Below are 22,879 nucleotides of genomic sequence, written 5' to 3' on the forward strand. Positions count from 1 at the left end.
CATGGTGTTGCTGAAGTATGCTAGTTCATTCAGGGAGTGGTGAGACCTGGTTTTCCTCTTCTGCTATGAAACTAATCCTAATCTAAGACAAAGAGTTTAAGGGTATGCAAATTCACTGCATGACTGCTAGTCTGGCACTATTTTTTTTTTTTTTTTTTTTTTTTAGAGAGTGAGAGAGGAGGGGGGGAGAGAGAGAGAGAGAGAGAGAGAGAATTTTTCAATATTTATTTTTTAGTTCTCGGTGGACACAACATCTTTGTCTGTATGTGGTGCTGAGGATCGAACCCGGGCCGCACGCATGCCAGGCGAGCGCGCTACCGCTTGAGCCACATCCCCAGCCCAAGTCTGGCACTATTATTTGGTGGTAGAGTCTGTGCTTTTTAGATAGGCAAGAAAAATTTAGAAATGTATTATGTCATGTGCACGTTCTTGAAGTTCCCTTATACATAGGGTGACATTTTATAAAATGGGGAGAATTGGTACTCAGGTACATCAAGTAACTTGCCCAAGATTAAAAAGCTAGTAATTTGTAAAGTGAGAATTTAAACCCAGTACTGATTCCAAAGAGTTTGTTTCCATTATGCATGTTTCTGTTTGTTACTTAAAGTTGTGGTATAATTTTTAACAGTTTGTTATTAAAACACTTAAAGTACGGGTCACTTGAGCTATTATCTAACCTAATTCTGACTGCCACCATGTTTATTTATAAAGTATTTACATGTAGGGTAAAATTTCATCAGCAAAGAACAGATTAATTTGTAATTATTTTTTATCTTTAAAATATTACAATGGTCCATCAAAATATGACTATGATTATTTCTTCACAGGCTGGTACAGAGGATTTGCCTTAAAAAACCCAAATATCAAGGTAAAAACTGTAATTTTTAACCGTAATTATAGGATTTTACAAAAAGACAACTATTTAAATTATCTTCCTATACAATTGAAATTATAGTTTGTATTCTTAGTTAAAATGCAAAATGGTAATACAGATTTTTATAATTCTTGAAATTCCTTTGAACTTGGATTACAGTTAAGATATGCTACTCAAATGATAATCCTATATAGCTCTTGAAAATTGTACTGAGCAGACCTTAATAAGCTCATTATATATAAACAAAATCTTTTTGAAGTGTTAGTTTCTCAAAGAACTAAATTAAAATTCAGGCAGGGGGGATATAGTTCCAAAAGAAATATGGAATAGAGGCATTTAATTTTAAGTCTTTTGTGGTATCATTTGTAAACACTGGTGTGGAGAAACAGATTCATTGTAGTGGCACATTAAGAGTCTCCGTGGCTTAGGGAACTGAAACCTGGAAAATCATATTATAAAAATGTCCACCTTTCTTACTATTCCAGACAGAAACTAAGATTCATTATCCTTTATATACTTATATAAATCCTCGGGAATTATAGTAGGAAGTATGTGATTTTTGTTTTATCTTTCACTGGGATACTTTGTGATTTTGACACTAATCCTTACTAATATCTACATTTTTCTACCTTATTTCAATCTCCCCAGCTTTCACTCATACTTCCCACAGTCTCTAATATTTCTTATATGTCATATTCATTTTTTGGTTTAATTCTAGCTATACTAAAGTTGTTAACGAGAAAGTGTTTCATTTCTCATTCTCAAAAACACAGCATAAGATAACTATACTCTTTTGTCTTTTTGCTTAAATGTGGCTTTTCCAACTGTGTTTAATTACTTCATTTTATTATTTTAGATTAGTCTAAAAGGAGAGCCTAAGGACAAAAGAGTATACAAATTAATTTTTTAATACTTTAGCCCTCATTTAAAGTAGTTTTTGGACATTTGCAAGGCACATGCAAATATAGCCTCAGTATTTAATTATTCATCTAGAGCATGTTTGGGAAAAATTTATTATGACTTCTGAGTTACTTTAGTCATATCTAACAAACCTCAATTCTAACTTTTCCTTATTAATTACATTTACTCCATTTGTTAATCATATCATATTGAAGTAAATTTAAGTTTTGCAGAAAAAAAATAATTTAAAAAACCTATATCCCTATTTACTACAGTTGAATATATAGAGTTTGCTTATTAAGTTTTATTTTATATTTGGGTGCACAGGGGTGATAACATATTCAAATGACATTTGTTTTCATAAATATTTAATTGAGTTTGTCATTTGATTATACATGATAAATTCTTCAGAGGACATTGTCACTTAACAGAAAATAAAATTGATGCTCATTTTGTTGTTGTTTCTTTCGATTTCCCATTTAGAACAGAGGAACAATTTCCTTGCCCTATCATTTCTCTATAATAAAAAGCTTTATGTGAGCGTGGCTTCTTTTGTTTAATTTTTGTGCCATCAGAATGGCAGCATAGTGATTAATTGCTGCTGTGCTGCCATCAAAGATCTTCCATAACACACAGTACAGATAGTCTCCAAATTCACAGTGTTTTTTTTTTTTTCTTTTTAGTGTATATGGTTAAATAAAACCATGAGCGTTTGGGGGTAAAGAAAAGAACAACTAAAACAAACAAACATCTATTAAAACCATGTTGTATTTTATTTATTATATTTTACTTTCATGTTTTTATTAGTACATGATAGCTAAACATAATAATGGGGTTCCTTTTGACATAATCACTCATGCATGGAATATTTTTAAACATCTATTCACTATAGCATGGTTTTTATTTTAGTATTCCTGAAATTGTTTTGCTTTCTATTTTACATTTGATTACATGATTACATTTGTCATGTGAGATTTGATTTTTTTTTTTCCGATTTTAGAGAATATTTGAGGTTTTAAAGGAGTTGGTAATAGAGAGTTAAAGGAGTGGGCCTGTGCCACAAGGGATTTCAGCCTGTGGCATGTGGGAGAGATGTTTTTCCTTAACTCCTAATATTGTCCTACTGTGTGACTGTGCCTTTCACATTTGTATTGTGAACCCACCCTGCCGTAAGAGTCAGTGAGCACCCTAACCTTCGTGTTTTCTCTTCCAGGGTATATTTCCTTCCAGCTATGTTCACTTGAAAAATGCCTGTGTAAAGAACAAAGGGTAAGAAATAAGGTTTTTTGTTGTTGTTGTTGTTGTTGTTGTTGTTTTTAGTACTTGGAGGATTTTCACAAAGCTATTACCTATTTTGGAATTTTATAATTCATGCAAGCTTGAAAAATGAGCTGTACAAGGTCATGATATTGTTGGTGCTGTTTGATGAAGAGACGCTGACTAAGGCCATTGGTGGAGGGAATTAAAGAACCCATCTGCTCCTTCAGGATAATGATGGGATCTAAGAGACTGAGGTCTCTCGTTGTTGGCATATCATGGAACCAGCTCAATCTTAAGCAGAGGAGTTGGTTATTTTGGTTTCCTGTTATTTAAGGAAGCATGGCAGTTAGATCTATAAAATGTTGAGTCATGTCTTCTCAAAACCCAAGAATTTCCTCAATTTACCACCGATTTTAAGAAGCCAAGTCTATCTTTCTCTGAATGAGCATAATACCATACTCTTAGTGTTAGCATTCCACAAAGCCATTGTTCTCCTTTAGAGAATATTATTTATATGACACTCAGTTTGATTGAGCTCACTGATTATATACGATTTCTTATATATTTAATATTTTTTTCAATCAGTTCCTAAAATGATTGGTAGTGTCTGTCAGAATAATACCACTCAAGCAAGAGTAAAGTTATCTCAAAATAAAAAATAGTGGGTTCAATCTTCAGCACCTCATAAAAATAAGTAAGTAAAATAAAGGTATTGTGTCCAACTACAACTAAAATATATAAATAAATAAAGTTAATGAACAGACTCATTGTAAGATGGATTTGGACATAAAACATTTAGAGCCATTATCACAGGGAATCTTTATTGGGTCATTGTATAATTTTAATTTTATAACCAGAGTACAGATTCAGCCATAGAAATTCTGTTCTTCCTCAAATAGTTATAATAGCAATCTGGTATTTGAATTCTTAAACCAGAGTAAATAATATCTTCAAATTTTAGTTTTACCAGAAAAGTTCCAAGTATGTTATTCAAATGGTGATTTTTATATTCACCCTCTATAAAGGTACAGTATTAAATTATTGTTCAGTGAAAGAGATTCTATGGTATAAATATTTCCTATATGGATAAAAGTTCATCTAGGAGACTATTACACCATATAGCTTATATATGTCAGCTACTTTAACCAAGTATTATTAGTAGGAAATAGTAACTTTTTAAAAATAGTAGATTGAAACTATAATTCTAATACAAATACCACTGCTGATAGAAATCTTTTAATAAATACATATCCTTCAGAAATGTGTAGCTATACCCCCCCACAATTATCAAGCAAAGTTACCAGTCCTTTTGAAGTCTACCACCCCTGGCTTGAAACTGTCCAGCCCTGTTCAAGTAAACCAGATCTCAGGACAGAAAGCTTTTCAGCCGCTTACTGCTTCTTTGTCCTGATCTCTCTGCCCTAGTTATCTGGAATGGGCATTGTTGAAACTCTGGGGTCTATCCTAGCCCTTAAAGTGCTTATCTGGACAAGACCCTGCAATTCTTTCCTCTGAGTTCTTTCTTGCTGCATTGGCCCCAAGACCCACCCAGCCTCCATCATACACTGATCAAGGAAGAGAAAAATAGAGCAGGGGATAAAAGGGATATCAGGCATTACTCCACTTAGTCAGCATCCACCCCTCAAAGGGCATTGGAGTGGGACATAGTTTTAAAGTAAGGACTTACTTTTTTTTTTTTTTTTTTTTGCAATGTTGTATATCTTGCCCCCTTCCATATGCCTCAAGAAAGCTTAAATGCTGGTAAAGTTATCTCAAAATTTGGTTGTGCAAGTTTAAGACTTGCCTATGAGGTATCTACCTGACACCAGGCATGATAGGCATGGGGCAGCAGAAGAACTTATGAATAGAACAGACTTCATTTTCTAAAAAAGAATTATTGGAGTTGGTCAAACCCATGGTTCTGGGACTGTTATTGGAAGAAAAACATTGGTCTGAAAACATTTGAGAACATGTACTGCCAGATGATTAGTTTCCCAGAGAAGAATCTCTGTGGGAATTTGAAGGTACCTATCTTGTTGGAAGCAGATTTTCAACCTGATGTCCCACTGGGATGAAGTTGCTGCAAAGTACATTTCGGAATAAATGAAAAAAATATATAATTTCAGAGCAACTGCTTATGATAGACTATTTGAATTTTAGTTTTGGTTTTTGTGTATTTAATAGGAAAAAGCTGCCTTGCCCAAATGGCAATTTTGTGCTTAAAAACTTGCATTTTGTTTGGACAGCTCTCTCATCAACTTCCCACAGATTGAATTGTCTTTATAGTCTTTTCTGAGTTTTCAGAGCAATGGAGGACTGATGGGAATCTTTAGGTGATAGTTTGTGTGTGAGGCCACTTCTGGTTTGTTCTTGCTGAGGTCATGTCACTTTTAAAATGTTGAGCAGGATGTCAGGTTTTCTTGGAAATTCGTTGTTCCCTCCCTGACCTTGTGTAGGATCATTTTATAATCTCTCTATTTCCAAATAGTCATCATTTAAATTGCAACAGCTGCTTCAAAAGCAAAATAAATGATGTACTACCCCTGGAAAATGTCATATATAGACTTAATAAAAGGTTCTATATTTGTCACAAGTCATATATCAATATTTGCTTTTAATTCTAATTTTAAATTCCAGTTTTGCATTTTCAGCTATGTGAAGCTCTAGAATGAAGGGAAATATTCGCAGGGTAGGTATTAGCAGCCATATGAAATGAGGAGATGGAGCTCTGGTGAAGGAATCAAGGCAAACTTTTAGTTCCTATACTTCCATTAAGAAGATTTTATAAAAGACAGTTATACACACTTTGGACATACCATCAAAAAGGAACGACAGAGTAGTTATTAGCCTCATACTAAGAAGTAATTTTCCCTTGATCATGGAGATGACCTGGTTCAGTGTCTAAGAAGCTGTTACCTTTTACATATTAGATGTTGTCCTTGAGAAAATGTAATGAAATAAAGAAAATAGTCTCCATCAACATAGCCAGTAGTGTTCTTTGAGATGCAGTGGTAATAACCACGTAACCATTTTAACCAACATTGAAAGGATTGGAAAAAAGAAGCTAGAGATGCAGAAAAGGAGATCATTACATGACAAAGACAGAATAAAAAAGACAAATTAAATCTTACCTTTTTTTTCTTATCTCCTTACATTTCTTAACTTCAGGACAAAGACACATACCTATTAAATGTTGGTATGAATATTTTTATAGTTTCTGACTTTTAGAGAAGAAATGGAAAGACTGCATTACCCTAATTATAGAGATTAACATTTCAAATGAATTTTTAAATATCTAGGAAGTGTTAAAAGCCTTTAAATTTAATGCTGCATGATAACATTACTAATAGTACTAATGATTTTTCGTGGTCTGGTTCACATATAATAAAAATGAAGGGTTAATAACCTCCACTGTGTGTTCACTCAGGGTCCCAGTGTCCAGTTTATAAGGATGTTCATTTGAGTGTTCACATCCTGATGGCTCAGTAGTGTTTCTTTTACTCTCTTGGTATCCCATGGAGTCATAGCACTTGGAAGGCAAAGTTCACCTCAGACTATGTAACATCTGGTGACCTCATGTGGATTTGGGGCTAGGAGAGGTTAAAAGAATCTATTGGTCTATTGGTCACCCTGTCACCAGAGTAGAACTCTTATGTGGTTCCTTCTCTACTGCAGGGATCACACTTAATCTGGATGAACTGGCTGGTTCCCTTGGGTATTGCATTGCCCCATGACTGTCCTCACACAAACTCATAATCAAGTCCCAGTTACTGTCTTCAGGACCCAAAATAACTTGATGGCTCTCCTTCCTAGTTTATGTTTTAGAGTACTTAAAACCAAATTGTTGCCCATGGTATTTCCATATATGCCTTTTCTTTTCTAATTTCACAGACAATTTGAAATGGTTATTCCCACTGAAGACTCCGTTATCACAGAAATGACATCAACATTAAGAGACTGGGGAACCATGTGGAAACAACTCTACGTGGTAAGTTCTTTTTTTACTGTAGCGGCTTTTCGGGCAGAGAGTTTTCTTAAGCAGTATCTGAACATGAATAAACATTGACTGACATTTGAGCACCTGCTATAAGTCTCTAGGACTTCTCAGGAAACCAGGATATAGATCTTATAAGACAGAGCCTCGTAATCTCTGTGTGCACTGAGCATGGGTCTCATACATTATTTTTCAATATCGCAGGATAAAAAAGGTGACTTTTCTGACATCTAACCAAATAGGATGGTTTACGTGGATCTACTATTAGACTTCCTGAATATTTTGAATTCTCAAGGACAAATAAGTTTATTTTTAATACGGTTTTAGTGGGAGTGGTAGTTTATCATATTTTAATTCTATAATTCAAGTGTACTATAAATGACAACTTCTTATCCAGAGTCAGTGAGAATATTCTAAATATACTAAGGAAGGGAATGTTTCTAGAACAACAACAACAAAAAAAAAAAAATCAGTGTTTTAAGGTATATATGATTACATTATTGAGTGCTTGTTATACAACAGATCCCTCTGGAACTACTCCATGTACAGTATTTCATTTATTCCTTATGGTTAATCAAGGAAATAATAACTGTGATCATCTCTAGCTTATGGAAGGGAAAAATGAGGCCCAGAGAGTGAAGTACTCCATATTCAGTAGTCCCTTTGTTATCTGCCAGGGATATAATCCCAAACCCCTGTGGAGCTTCAAACTGTATAATACAGAACCCCAAATATATACTATGCTATATTTTTTTCCAAAATAAATATCTATAATATTTATCTATGATAAATATCGGTGATAAAGTTTAATTTTACAAATTAGGCACAGTAAGAGAATAACAACAATAACAAATAAAATTGAACAGCTATAACATACTATAATAAAAGTTATTTAAAATTTATGAATTGTTTGTTTGTAGAATTTTGCATTTAATATTTTGAGAACTCAGTCACTTGTGGATAAATGAAACTCTGGGAATTGAAACTGTAGATAAAGGGAACTACTCTCATTGGAAAGTAGCTGAGCTAGAGTTTTGATGTGAACCTGGTACAATGTATGCAAACTACTATGTATGCTGAAGTCAGAGGGTGATGAAGTTTTGAGGAAGAGTAATGAGATTTCTCCTTGTATTTTCAAAAATATTTCTAGAACAATTTAATCATTTGAAGGAATGTGTTCAAAATCCAAAGGTGTGCTTATTCTGACAAAATTATTTTAAGTCGCCTGAGAGAAAAATCCAAATTAGTAAGGGGCATAAGCACAGAAAGATAGTTTATATTGTCTATTACATCTAAAATGAATAGGGTGTTTCATTGAGAGAAGAATATCTTGAAAAGTCACTAACCAAAATCCTTTGGTCCTGGAGTTTTCTGGCCACACCATTCTGGAGCTGGTGGCTTTAGAACCCACTGGGAAAATCCACAAGACAAAGCTTACATCTTAGATGAACTGCCAGAGTGTGGTCCTTGTAAACATGAAGTCAAGATAGCTGATGCACAGGGAGGGCTGTGTACCAAGATAGTGCTAATGAAATGCAAATCTTTCTTTTATTAATTTTTAAAAATTTATGCTGGGAACAATATTAAATCCAGGCATTATTTCATTTGAATTAGCATTTTGTGTGACACATTGTTTGAAAAGTTTGAACCACTGCATCCCAAATACCCAACTTAAGAGAGTTATAAAAATAATGACAGTGTAAGTGTTGTCCATTAGTTGAGCTGCAACACCCAGGCTTTTCCTTTCATGTAGCTTCTAGTAGGGAACAAAGTTGAATTTCATTTTGATTCTGTCTTATCTAGCTATTTTTACCTGCTTTTGAGGTTGGAGGCATCTATTTTGGGGACAGACTTGGTAGGTTTGAAAAATCTATGTGTTGTAAACTCTGGAAGTAATCTCTTCTTCTGGTGTCCTGAGTAATGGGAAAGAGAGATAATTATCTAAGTTTCCCTGGCTACTAAAATGGTAGTGGATTATATGAGGAACAAATATAGATTTCAATCCTGAGATATCAGTTTTGGCATTGAGAATGAGGCTAACTTGGCCACTTTGGACCTTTTGGTTCTCTCTCTCTGATGTAAATGTTCTGTGCCTAGGGTTTGGTTCAAGTTTCATTATGCTTGAGTGTATTTTGGATACTGTCCATTTTCTCTTCCAATGATTTCAAAGTACCTGCTTCTTCACTGAAAGGTGTTTGATGAGGGCAGTATTTTTTTGTAAATTGTAAATATTATATAATGTATGCCAAATGCGTAGAATAAAAGCACATGGTAAATGTTTGAGCAGTGCTTGTTGCTCTTCTAAATAATATTGGTAAAGGCCTGAATTATGTCTTTTAAAATAACACTTAACAAAGTATTAGTAATGTAACCACAGAAAGTTTAGGAGAAATACAGTGCTCATCCTCTACTGAGTACTTTGGTTCGGGCCCTGAGCTATTTTACATTTATCTTCCCTGGGGCTCTGCCAGGTAACTTTTATTCTCAAATCTTATCAAAGATGATTTATCCAGAGTCCCACATTGAGTGGTAAAGCCTGAATCTAAATCTAGGTCTGCTGCTGTAAAAACCTGTTTGCTACATTTCTGAAATATTGCAGGAATTTTTAGATACTGTTTTATTCCAAATGTTTGATACGTTACCATACTTTTTCATTTAACACTGAATCAAAGCATTTTTATTTCTGAATAGTCTTCATAATTATCCAATTTCACACATCCAATTTTTATGAACTATCATTTTTTGACGAGATGTGCAATCAGATATGTACACTTATTTTTACAGTGGTAGTGAAATCAGGTGGCCAAGCCTGTAGCATGACAATGTCTCTTCCACCCCTTAAAGGGAAAGCTGACCAGCTGGCTTTAATGTTTACAAAGGATTCTGCTTTCTTCTCATCTTTACATTATCTTAAATTCAAGTACAGGAGGTAACATCACAGAAAAACAAGTCCATCTTACAGAACGATTGCAGACCGCATCTCCAAGTGCAGGCATGTGGCCTTTCAGTGTGACAGTCAGTTCAAGAGGGTGCTGGCTCTCTCCTTTGCTGCATGAGATTTGATTTCCTTTTATACTTCCTCATGGAATCGTTTTACTCAGTGGACTTTTCCTTCCCACTACTGATTTCATCAAATGTTTGATATTCCCAGCTTATTCTTTTGTAAGACCTAAACAGAATCTGTCTCTTGAGGCCCACAAAAAAAAATAATAATACCTGTAAATCAAAGTCCCCATTCATTCTCCTGCAGGGGTTACAAAAGACAGGTACAGCCCCTGTGGTTGGGCTCTAAAAGCCACGTGGAGGACACAGACACTGGGTTGCTAATTATAAGAGTATTGTGTCATAGTACTCTTGCTTGTATGGGAGTGTATCACATGAGCAAAAAGTAATAGAAGACAGGCTCGATAGAGTGCTTTAGGAGTTGAGAGCAAGATTATTTATTTCCCAGAGGATCAGGGATGCATCCTAGAGAATGTTTTCTGTCCTCTGCACATTTGTCTGACCTGCACAGCACATGAAAACGCCTCAAGACACCAAGTATCAATAAGGTATAAAACACTTCACTACTTTTTAAAATTAAAAAAATGTGTTATCACTCAGTGTCTTTACCCATCACGGGAACCTGACATCTCCTACAGCTTGTCGCGTGAGAGGACTTCAGGTAATTGATAACCGCCACTTTTTGTGTGACCTTCTAATGATTTTTGTGAAAATTAAAATGCAGCTTCTCGATAAGGAAGGTAAGAAGTGAATCCTTACATAGATTTACTCTGGGCTGGGTACAGTGGTGCACACCTGTAGTCCCAGTAGCTCAGGAGGCTGAGGCAGGAGAATCACAAGTTCAAAGCCAGCCTTAGCAAAAATGAAGCACTAAGCAATTCAGTGAAATCCTGTCTCTAAATAAAATACAAAATAGGGCTGGGAATGAGGCTCAGTAGTCAAGTGCCCTGAGTTGAATCTCCAGTACTCCATCTCCCCCCCCAAAATTTTTATTCTGATATCTGTGAGACAAGAGATCTATATTTTGGTTTTGTTAAAGAAACAGTATTTGTAGAGAGCCTATTATGAACAAAGCCCCCAAACAGTAGCAGTATTAGTAATGGCTAATTACTGAAATGGTATTTATTTGGGGCCAGGCATTGTTTTCAGAGTTTTAATATACTAACTCGTTAATCCTGACAACAACCTTTTAGGTGGGTAGTATGATACCTGTTAATAGACGAGAAAACAACACAAAGAAGTTAATGAATCACTGAGGGTTTTTTAGCCAATAAATGCTAAAATTAGAAGGTCATTGGGCTCTAAATTGGTGCTCTTTAACCATGGCTATGCTGCTATCTTCATGTATGTTACCTGTAATCTATAAAACAATCTTGTATAAAGATAGTACTTCCCTATTTTAAAGATGACAAAACTCCATACTCAAAGTTTATGAAACTAGTAAGTGGCAAGACCAGGATTTGAAGTCAGGAGTTTAACCCATCTTTTTTCACTAAGCCACAGAGCTTAATGATTTTCATAGGAGGTTATCATGATTCTATGTGATTGTATAAAAAATTTAAAAGCACCACTTTTTAAAAGTAGTAAATACTGAGCAGATAATGACTGTGAAAATTTATCAGTGAATTATCATGAATGAGCTTGATAGTCCTCTGTGCACCTAACTTCTGAAGTAAGATCTAGCTGTGTGTGATGTCACTTACCTATAATCCCAGTGACTTGGGAGGCTGAGGCAGGAGGATCACAAGTTCAAGGCCAGCCTCAGCAACTTACCAAGGCCCTAAGCAATTTAGTAAGACCCTATCTTAAAACAAAAAAGTGCTGGGGATGTAGATCAGCGATAAAGCACTCCTGGGTTAAATCCCTAGTACAAAAAAAAAAAAAAAAGGGTGGGGGAAGATCTAATGAATTGTTAAGGTCATAATATAAGATATAATTGGATTACGATGTTTTCTATTTCATCGACTTTAGTTGAATGCAGCCATAACACTGAGGGGAGAGAAAAGAATGTGAGCAAGAGTTATCAGGAAAGACTGCCTCACAGAAGTGGATGTCGTGCTGAGCCTCCAAGGATAGTAGTGAGTTTGGACAGAGGTAAAGACAGGAGCACATGAAGGTGTGGAGGCATACTGGAAACAGGAGCACTGTGGTTGTGTTGAGGAATAGGAGAATGTTATATTCTTGGACAGGAGAGCAGCATTGTTGAAACTTGGATGAAAGCAGGTAGAGTCATATTTGCACTTGAGAACAACAAGGGAAATGAGTGTGTTGATGGTGAATCTGTTCAGGATTCAGCAAGCACATAGAGCGTAACCAAGACTCACCCCCTGCCCCTTCCTATTTGGTTACAACTCAGCATGGGACTGACTACCAGTTCTCTTCTTTGCATATTTCTTAGAGAAATGAAGGTGATCTCTTCCACCGGCTGTGGCACATCATGAATGAAATCCTGGATCTGCGGCGCCAGGTGCTGGTTGGCCATCTTACCCATGACAGGATGAAGGATGTGAAGCGACACATTACTGCCCGCCTTGACTGGGGCAATGAGTGAGTACTGACCATGAGGGGGTACTCTCTGGTGGGTGAACACAAAGGAAATAACGTAGGTATGGGAAGAAATCACATCGGCTTTGACCTTTACACTGGCTTTATGAGGACTGTCATTGATGGAGTCAAGAGCCACATTCTTTAGGTCTGGTGTCCACACCAAGGCATTGTTTGCTCTCTAGTGTCTTGTGTGGTGTGATAGTATGCATGTATTCATATAAAATGAAATGTTCATATGGGTTAATTAAATATTGCCTCTGGCTAAAATGGACCTTATCTTCCAGTAGGCTTTAGGTTTGGCATGTGTACTTGTTCTTATTGTTGTGTACCTCTCCGTATCATGCTGTGGGTTGCCAGTGTAATCTGAAGGGAGACAGTGATGTTAGCAGCTTCTGCTGAAAGGCTTAGGCCAGGTGTACCACGGGGACTTTTCATCACTGTTGTGATGGTTCCTGTGCATACATGTCAGCTACTTGGAGGAGGTGCTTGGGAGAAGAGTAAAAAGCTGTTTTTGATGGCAATTTACCTTTAAATAAATATGTGGGGGACTAACTTAAAATAACAATCAAGCACTTAAGTAGTAAATCTAATCGCTAAAAGCTCTGACCAAAACTGATGTAGCACTAAGTATGACTGGCAATATAAGAATTAGAAATGCAAACAAGCCAATCTTGCCTATGATCCTAGGGTTGCATAGAGCCTAAGTTTAAGGCACCAAAATGGTTTCATAATATCCTACAAGGCCATAGCCTACCTTTCTTTCCTTTCCCCAAGCTCTCATTTACTGTTTGGACCTTCACAGGATCTTAGGGCAACAGAATAAAAAAAAGAAAGAATAAAAAAAGAGAGAGAAAATGTCAGGACATTTTGAACAGTGGACAAAATGCAAACAACAGCAACAAAAAGAAAATTGGAAAGTAGAATGTTTCCCCTACCCTTAGGAAGTCACTTTATCAGAAGCCAAGTGTGATTCCCACCAAGATGTTAAATACTACAAGAATGACAGATTTGAATCCTGCCACTCACCCAGAGCATGTATGACATCTTTTTGAATGTGCTGTGCCACTCAGTGACTAGCATAGCCTTCTCTATTTATCTCTAGAACATTCATTTCTCTGAGAAATAAAGCAGGTACAGGCATGGAGTGACTCAATCATGACTTAGTTTTTGACTTACATGAGTTCTAGCTGGTGATTTGAACATTTGTTGGGCTAATTTATGGTAAATTGGTAAAACCCTGTTGCATGAAAATGAATGATACATTTATTAAGATCATCTTTAAATTCATGAATTTTCTGAGCTCTTATTCTGTTTTCTTTGAATTTCATTGTCCACTTATTAAAAATAATTTGTAGCACACATATTATGCATTTTCCTTGTTACTTTAAGTATAAACTTGTTTTCCTATTGAAGTGCATTGTGGAAAGCAAACGAGGATAATTTTTTTGCCTATTAAACTATATCAGATTGTCCTGGAAATTATCTGTCAATACTTAAATCTCTAGATGAACATAAATAAAGAATATGTCCAATCTCAAGTTGCCTATCAAATTGTTGAAGCAAAGCCCTATGGAGTGGGGAGCCTGGGTGGAGGAGATCATAATCCATCTGGCTCCTAGTGGGGTCAGCAAAATAGTGGTACATGTTTCTGTCTCCTATAGAGGGCTTTGATGTCCTTTGAGATCTGATGTCTCTAAGATTATATGGGAGAGAGAATTAGTTCCTCCTTTCTTCATATAACACAGAGTAGGATAGTGGCTGCATTGACATTAAATCTGACCATTTCTCCATGCTTAGATTCTGGCTTCCTGTATCCTGTGGGGTCTGTCTCCATGTTGTCTCCCCCTACCTTGCCTGATTTCTCGGTGTGCATTGTAGAGCACTGCCCTGAGTCTATTTTTTGAGCTAAGAAACCTCAAACAGTGCCTGGATTATCCTAAGGAGATAACCTAGAAGTTGATAAAACCAAATAAAAACAAACAAGATTATTTTTTTTTTCACACAGCTGGGACTCCAGTTAGTCAAGAAAAATTGAAAAATCAAGTTTTATGGGAGAAAAGAGCTTACAGAATAATGATTCCAGGCCTGAAAGTTCAGGAAGTTCTGGAGCCCACATCTGGAGCTGATCTTTACTCATTCTGCAGTGATAATCAGATGCCCTTCACATATCTTTTCTCCCTCACATTAAATGGCTAATTCTATCTGAATTTCCAAGTTCAAATTCACAAAGAAGGAATACCATTGACAGCTAATCCTTCTGTTTGGACTGGGTACTTTATACAAGCCTCTCAGAAGCTGCTGGCCAGCCCATGGATTTTTTGTTCTTAGATCAGGTGTCTGCCTGCAGACCAGTCAAGTATGTATCAGAAAGGGAAATGTTCAGATAACTGCCTTATGTTCCTGCCTCTTCCTGGAGAGAAGGTGGGCAGCAAAGCTTCTCTCACCATGGTTCTTATGTGGTTGTATGCTCTCTTCTCTTTGCTGGATAATCTTTTATCAGCAATGTATTCCTGATATCAAATCCTGTCTTACTTTAGTATATATAATATATAGTGAGTCTCTCTTTGGAGGGATTGGGGAATGGACCCTATGAAAATCCCTGGTGAGATATGGCATAGGAGGATATGTTGAAAATAAATCACTGTGCTTGTGATTTGAAAGTTCAACCAGAAGAATGAGTGAGTCATTTGAGTTTCTTAAGGAATAACTCAAATAAGGGAAATTTAGAAAATGTTTTTAGAGTTTGAAAGGTAGCTTTCTGCTCTCAAGGAAGGGATACTGTTCTAGTTTTAAGGACTAATATCTCTCTGGGTAGCAGGGCAGTATTTGGTCTGCAGCAGGTGGTAAATTAATACATTTTGCTTATGAAGCTTTAATGAAATTTTGAGAAGGGCATGGATTTTTTTTTAGTATACAAAAGTAAGAAAGCTGTGTTCTGTAATTGAGGTGCAATGTTACAAAGCTCCCGTAGTGGAAAGAGTGATATTGTAAAAGGGATGCCAAATAAATTATCTTCCAATAAGCATGAGACCTGGAGTGTGGTAATTGAGAGGAGTCTGGTGGACAGAGGGCTTCTTGTTCTTGATCTATAGGGTATTGCAAAGGCATGTTGAAGCCAGTAGGATGGTAATGGATGGTTAAGGTGATGAATGGAAGAATGTGACTTTGGCATCAGTGTTGTGCAGTAGGTGCTCTGGGGAGCAGGGTGTTACAAGGTCACTGGAGAGAAACTGGCTTGAACAGGCTTGTACTGGCATTCCTCTGTTCAGGCTAAGACAGCCCAAATCAATTACCATGCATGGTCCCTCTGAGACTAGATATAACCTTAGAATACTTCTCAGCATCGCAAACCACATGTCGGTCACAATGACACCTGACCCTGAAGTTTAAACAAACCATTCCACCACTCTAGGCCTAGAACGGTGCTGCCTCAATTTCTGTTTCCTTTGTTTACTGAGTTTCTTCAAAATGTCTTACTCCAGAACTTGCTCTGAATTAATTCCAGGCACAAGTGACCTGACTCACCTTAGAAATGTGTTAACTGTATACTTGGTACTACGCCAAATCCTAAACACCAACTTTCCCTCTCCTCAAGTCCAATTTCCAGAACCAAATTATTCCTAGCTCTAGTTTCCACCCTACTCCAGTATAGAAGGGCTTTTCTGGTGATAGTTTATAGGTGTTGAAAGCCCTGAGTGACAGGAACATTCCACTAAATGCCAACCCTTGCCTCCTTGATTTGCCTGTCTTTGTTATCCACTTCTTCTCAGTTTAAGCTCAGTTTCCAGCCTTGCAACTTGTCTACCCCCAGTTGTAGTAATAAGTCATACAGGGTACAGCTATGAGTGAGAAAAGGATAGTAGGTGATACATCTAAATTTTAAGGTGATGTAGTAAAAGTAATTAAATATATTGCATAGAAGTGACTTTTCTCCAAATGTTTTGCAATTTTTTTTCTAGACAACTAGGACTGGACCTGGTGCCTCGGAAAGAGTATGCAATGGTGGATCCAGAGGACATCAGTATTACTGAGCTCTACCGATTGGTAGGTATAAGAAATGTTGACTCACACCACACTGCTGATTTTGTGGTTTCCATGGCTCTTTTTAAACCTACTTGATTTTGTAAGAACAGGATGTTCAGGTTTAATTTGAAGAGAATAAAAGAATGGAGGGCTGAGGTGACCCTGCCCTGAGGATAGTACTAAGACATTTTCCCTTTCTCAGAGTGATGTGATGTTCTCCACTGAGCCCCCAACTCCCAAGCACTAGAAAGTAAATGTGAGGTTTTACATCCTTTTGCAAATCTTTATACTTTTTGCCTACTGTAGTGAAATGGTTACAAGTCACACATTCATACCTGTTGTGTTTCCAGTGTCCCAACTAATGGTATCCAACCATTCATTGTCCATCAGTATATTAACCCGCCTTCCTGTCCCTGTTGTTGTGATACACATTGATTACAGAAAGCGTGTTCTCGTTGGTCTTCACCTGCTGATCTTAAACCCATCCCCAGACCGTAAGCCTAGGTGCCAAAACCTAGGTTTTCCAAATCTGATCTAATCAGCCTTGAATTTAGCCTTATATTCGTAAATACTTGTATAGAATTTACCTAATTTATTGATATTAATTAAGCTCTTTTTAAAACCCCGAATCAGAGTAGGAGGTGGTTGGGAAGAGCTTTTGTGGGCCATTACCTTTTACTGTAATATCATTACCATAATATTTCTAGGAGGAGTGCCTGTCCTCCCTCCTGCTTCTTTGGAGGTAGCTTTTCAAGCTTACAGTCTTTCTGAAAATAGTGGGATAGTCTAAAACTGGATGGTTATTAATATATGAAAAATGTGGGAAAAATCATCAGTAAGTCCATCAGAGTTTGAATCTGACTTGTAAAGTCAGACATAGTTTTATCCATTTAAGTGTTTTTCTTCATCACCCATATGTTTAGATTATCTATTCTTTGGGTTGTTGTTGGAATACATTCTGGTTTTATAGAGGATCCCTTTACTGTGTGGTGAACTTCTTGTAAACACTGTTGCATGCTATAGGCCTTTACAGCATCTGTGCTGAGCAGAATGTATGGTGCATGGCAAGAAGATAGTGGTAGTTTAACTCAAATTAAAGTTATCACTACTTCTTAGCCTATATAGCAAATATAATTTCTGTATTTCACTTGTCAGTCACATCTTCTGATGTGACATCTGATTAGTTAGTTTGTTAAGCCATTGTGCTGTGTATTTTCTCACTTTAAAAAATAATCTTTCTTTCAATTTTAAGTTGCTTTAGGTTGTACACAGTGTCTTCTGTCCCTGGTCTCATGCTCAAGTTAATTTTGTCCAGTGATTTGTATTTAATAAGCACTCAGTCATTGTTTTGGAGATCATTATGATATGATGAACAGACTATGGATTGTGGCTTCAAATATCTAGATTTGCAGTCTTTATGAGCTCTCTGGTCTTGGACTTGTTATTTCGTCTCTGGGCCTCAGTTTCTTCATGTACTAAGTGGGAAAATAATTCTTTTCTTGTTCATTACTGAATTAAAAAAACATGTAAAATGGCTTTCCTTATATTTGCAAAATTACCTCTATAGGTAATTGGTTTTTATTCTTTTATCTCATCTGCATTAGGGAGGCAGCATGGTAAGAATAAGTGATATAATCTGTACTCAATATTAGATTAGAGTTGGCTCTTTGGAATGAAGTAAATAATAGAAGCTTAGACACAATAGAAATTTAATTCTCAAAATGTGCAAATCTATAAACAGGAAATTCTGAATTGGTTTGCAGCTTCATGATATGAAAAGAGATTCAGTAGATGTCATACCATAGATGGCTTCCCAAGGACTCTTCAAAGCACAGTAGAGCTGCAAGAGTCATAGCCATTACATCTGAACTCCAGGCATTCAGAGGACAAAGTTTCCTCTCCGTTGATTCAGTTATGTTGATGAGCCTTCCTGAAAGTTCCGTTCAGCACTGACCTTTACATCTCACTAGCAGAGCATAATCACATCCCCAGCTTTAGCTGAGGATGTCAGATACTTGACAAGCAACAATAATGTCTGACACAAACACTTTCTCCCCCTAGTTTTATTTTCTGTATATGCAATTTTGCCTCAGTTCTTTTTACTTAACCTTATACGTGGGTGACAAATTAATTTCACCTCTCTTAACATTGCAGTTTACTGGTGGTGGCTGCCTGGAGTGTAGTGGTGATAAAATTCTGGGATCTCATCTAGGCTTTGATTGATTAGCCATATCTGCCATTGGTGAGAAAGAAAATAGGGGATATTTTAGTATTTTATATCATAGATTCTAGCCCAAAGTCTTTGTTGTACAGATGAGGAGAATAAAACATAATAATTTCACTTGAAACCTTAATTTCTCCTCCATAACATTTTACTGTTTCTTAAAAAATATAGCATTGCATTTTACTATTTCTAAAGCAAAGACCTATAGCCTGAGAAAAACCCAGTGATTATAAACTTTAGGAGAACATGCTGTCTTCTTTAAGGTGTACATTGACTTAGCAATAATCAGTCTCTGCAGTCCTGGTCTTTCTTCTGCATAATATGAAAGTGTCTGTTGACTCACCAAGGAGAATTGGGAGGCACAGTCCTTGCTGTTGCTGTTGCTTGTTGTCACTTGGACCAAGTACCACGACATGGAGGTAAAATGTCCAACAGAACATGTTTTCTTTAGGGTCATATTTATAAAATAGTTTTTTTTTCATGTCACTAAATTCATATTGCATCAGGAGGAAAAATTGTCTTGCTTTAGGTTTTTGCTAGCCTGTTAGCAGATCTTTCTCACCTAATTGTGCTCATCTAAGCAGTAAAAGTGCTAAGCCTCACAGTGTTAACATATGTCCACTTAGAAAGTCTTGTCTAGTGCCAAAGGCCAGATCTCAATCCTGCTATAAATAGAGAAGCTAATTAGCTGATTGTCTGTTTTTTTGGCCTGCAGAGTATCTTCATAGGAACCTTTTATGGTTTTATAGGATCATGTTATCTTCTTGCTTAATCCTTAGTGGGTTAGACCAGAGCTTTACAAATGGAAAATTATGGTTCTCAGAGGGAGATTTACACCCCACCTCCCAGTACACTTGACATTGTCTGAAGGCATTTGGGGGTTATCACACAGAAGTGGAAGTGGAGAGAGGCCAGAGTCCAGGAAAAAATCATGAAACATTCCACAAAACCTAGTATAGCCCCCACAATACATATTCAGCCAAACTAAACTCATAAGGTTAAGAATTGTGTGTTTTCACTCATGGAAGCTAGAAAGGAAAAGAGAAAAGAAGGGGGGGGCTAGGGGGTCTCATGAAAATTGAAGGGAGATCAGTAGAATAGAGGAAAGGGGGCAAGGAGTAGGGGAGGGTAATCAGAAACCATGGGGAATGCTATTGCCTAAATTATATTGTTGTGTGTATATTCAAATATGTAACAACAGATCCCATCACTATGTACAACTATAATGCACCAATAAAAATATGGAAATAAAGAGATATTTAGCCAAAATTGTTATTAGCACTGAGGTTAAGAAATCCTGATATGGACAATTCATCTAATGATTAATATAGTATATGAAGATTAAAAAGTTCAGTCAGTTTGTAAATCTTTGGGATGAATATATTTTTCTCTTAATCCGAGGTCTAGATAAACTGTAATCACATGTAGAGTAACTGGCACATACATTTTAACCATAAATTATTTCAAGATGGATTTTTTGGTGTGTTATAGCTACACAATTACTACTCTTTATATTATCACTACTACTTTTTAGTAACTACTTTTGAAATGTGAATATGCCTTGTAAATTTTGTTATTGCAATAATATTTTCGCAAAGATATTTTTAGCACTTCCCCAAAGCAGTGAATTATCAAGAGATAAGCAGGTAATCATAACCTACTTAAGCCCAAATTCATCCTAGTCCTAGAAGGGAGTTCCAGGTTGAAGGTTGAAGGGAGGGAGAGGAGAGCTTTCAGTGCCAGGGTGTGCCAGACTGGAGGGTTGTGCCACATGTACAAAGGGTGGAATCAGACTAGCATGTATGCAAAAACCAAGGCAGTCGTTGTTCAGAGGATGTGACATTTGTCAGTCTGCTCTGATTTGCATCTCTTTGCATATGATCCTGATCAGTGATTCTCAACCCTCATTGCCCATTAGAGTCACCTGGGGAGCTTTTAAAACTACCACTCTCTGGACCCCCATCCCCTAGAAATTCTAATTTAATTGTTCTGGGATAGGACCTCGGTATAAGTACTTTTTAATAACTCTCTTGGTGACTCTAAAGTGCAGCCAAGGTTGAGAACCACTGATCTAGATATATTGGATTCCTTGCATGAGTAAGAGAGCTTATTTTCCCATTGGTTCTTAGTGAAGGTTGTGATGGATGCTAGAAACTGTGCTTTTTGTAGTCAAAAGCAGACACCTCCTTGAGGTCAGTGCTTTTCTTGCAAGTTTTTTACGTCTGGTTCTCTAGCTCTGCCATATCGTAGACATTTAATCAGAGCAGCCTGTGCTGTGTTTCCCTTTGAAGTCTATGTACGTTGAGCTTTTTAAGTAACTTAGCAAGTCAGTTAGCAATTTTAGGGAAAACAGTCTTTGTGAGTTAAAGAGATGTAGTTTTATGAATATATGATGCTTCTTTTGCCATAGTAAAAAGAATTTTAAAAGCACAAAGTAGAGAAAATTCATAGAAAACAAGACAGAATTATGTTTTTCCCCTCTCAAATTAGAATACTCTTTTCCAAATAGCTTTTTTTCTAATAATTATGGTCAACACATACCACAATGCTGAGGCCCACTTAAAAAAATGTATTTACTCTTCGCTCTGCATTGTTACCAAGAGGTGCCCAGTGTATCTGTTGAGTGGAAAGTGATTACAGGTGCATTTAGTTGATCTCATTTTTATTTTAACCTTTGCTTTTCAAGTGGTTGAAAGTAAAAGTTCAGAACATGAAAAAAAAATCTGGTAATTTATGCCACTATGTGATTTACAGGTGGAAATTATAAAGATGGCATTTTGGCTTGAAAATTGGTGTGTTGTTCATTAATTACTGAACTCAGAAGCTTTAAAAAGATGGCTAAGGTAAAAATGGGGTTATATTCTTTAACCTCCAACAAAGGCTGTGGCTTAGTTACCATGGAGTTAAAAATCTCTGAGGCTTTTTTTTTTTCATTGTCAAGCGATTCAGAAGAGATGACTTCATTAGTAGTCTGTGATATGAAAGTGATAAACCTCCACTTTTTTAGCACCTGTCCTGTTACTACACATGCCCCTCCATGTGTTTTTCCTGTGGTTTTCTCCTAAATCATTGTCATTCAAAGTGCCGTTCAAGAGCCAGCTGGACTCTGAACTATTGAAAATTGGGCCAAGTATAAGACTGGCAAGCAAATAATTAGAAATTTTTTTCACCATTTTGACATTGCCATGGTACTTTTACTGTATTTTATAAAAGTACTGAAGTATCAGCCTCCAAAATATCAAGAGGAGAAGCAACTTGGTTCCTTGTTATAAGCAGCATGTGGAGTCCTGTCCTAGAGAGTTTATTATTTCTGCTCCATCTTTAGCTCTCAGCCTCAGTGTCACTTTTCCAGAAAGCCTTCTTTGACTGCTCAGACTAAGGTCACCCCACCTCCCCACCTTCCCTGGTAATACAGGCCTTGCCCTTCACTCATTCAATTTCAGTTTTACAGAGGGTGGGGGTACACAGTTGTGCTAATGTCTGTTTCCCCCAGTGGATATCTCTATGAAGGCATAGATCGTTTCTTTTTTTACTCACCATTGCATTCCCATTGTTTGGCACATATCAGAGACTTAACGGATATATGTTGAATGAGTGATCTTCCCATGTTCTTCTTACCCTTGGATCCTCTCATCCCTCAATCCCAGAGCTCTCAGGTCCTGCCTCCAGCTGTGACAAAGATACCAATTCTTTCCTTTAGATACCTTGCTGGCTTTCCTAAATCTGTTTCCCTGTAGGTTCTCAGCAAGTTAGAAACATGTTCTTGCTTTAGTGATAGAATATCATTGCATACACTGTCTCACAAAACTACAATTTTGCAATTTAGTGTAATTTATAGAAGGACTTTTAGTTTTGAGAAATGAGAAGTCATAGTTACGTTGCTCAGCTACCATCAGTGTGCAATGGTTAGTGAAATATAATATAATCTGTTTTTTAAAAGATGAATAATAGTTTATTCTCACCCTGGGAGTTGATAGGGGAGCTGCAGAATCCTTTGAACTTCCTTCTGAATCTCCTGTATGAGTTGATGTGATTTTAACATTGATAATTTTAA

General features: G+C 36.6%; 1 protein-coding gene across 4 annotated transcripts in view; it reads left to right on the forward strand.

Annotated features, from left to right (window-relative positions):
- DOCK4 (dedicator of cytokinesis 4) overlaps nucleotides 1–22,879 on the forward strand; it is a 446,200-nt gene that overhangs the window by 192,139 nt on the left and 231,182 nt on the right. For all 4 annotated transcript variants that reach the window (XM_081285589.1, XM_081285590.1, XM_081285587.1 and 1 more), the window contains 5 exons: nucleotides 828–868; nucleotides 2,988–3,043; nucleotides 6,926–7,022; nucleotides 12,430–12,578; nucleotides 16,538–16,622. In XM_081285589.1, coding sequence (XP_081141715.1) covers nucleotides 6,936–7,022; nucleotides 12,430–12,578; nucleotides 16,538–16,622 — 321 coding nt within the window. In that variant the 5' untranslated portion in view covers nucleotides 828–868; nucleotides 2,988–3,043; nucleotides 6,926–6,935. The remainder of the gene's footprint in view (nucleotides 1–827; nucleotides 869–2,987; nucleotides 3,044–6,925; nucleotides 7,023–12,429; nucleotides 12,579–16,537; nucleotides 16,623–22,879) is intronic.

The sequence above is a fragment of the Spermophilus citellus genome (assembly GCF_964194105.1).
Source record: "Spermophilus citellus genome assembly, chromosome: 3".
In the NCBI taxonomy this organism is placed as follows: Eukaryota; Metazoa; Chordata; class Mammalia; order Rodentia; family Sciuridae; genus Spermophilus; species Spermophilus citellus.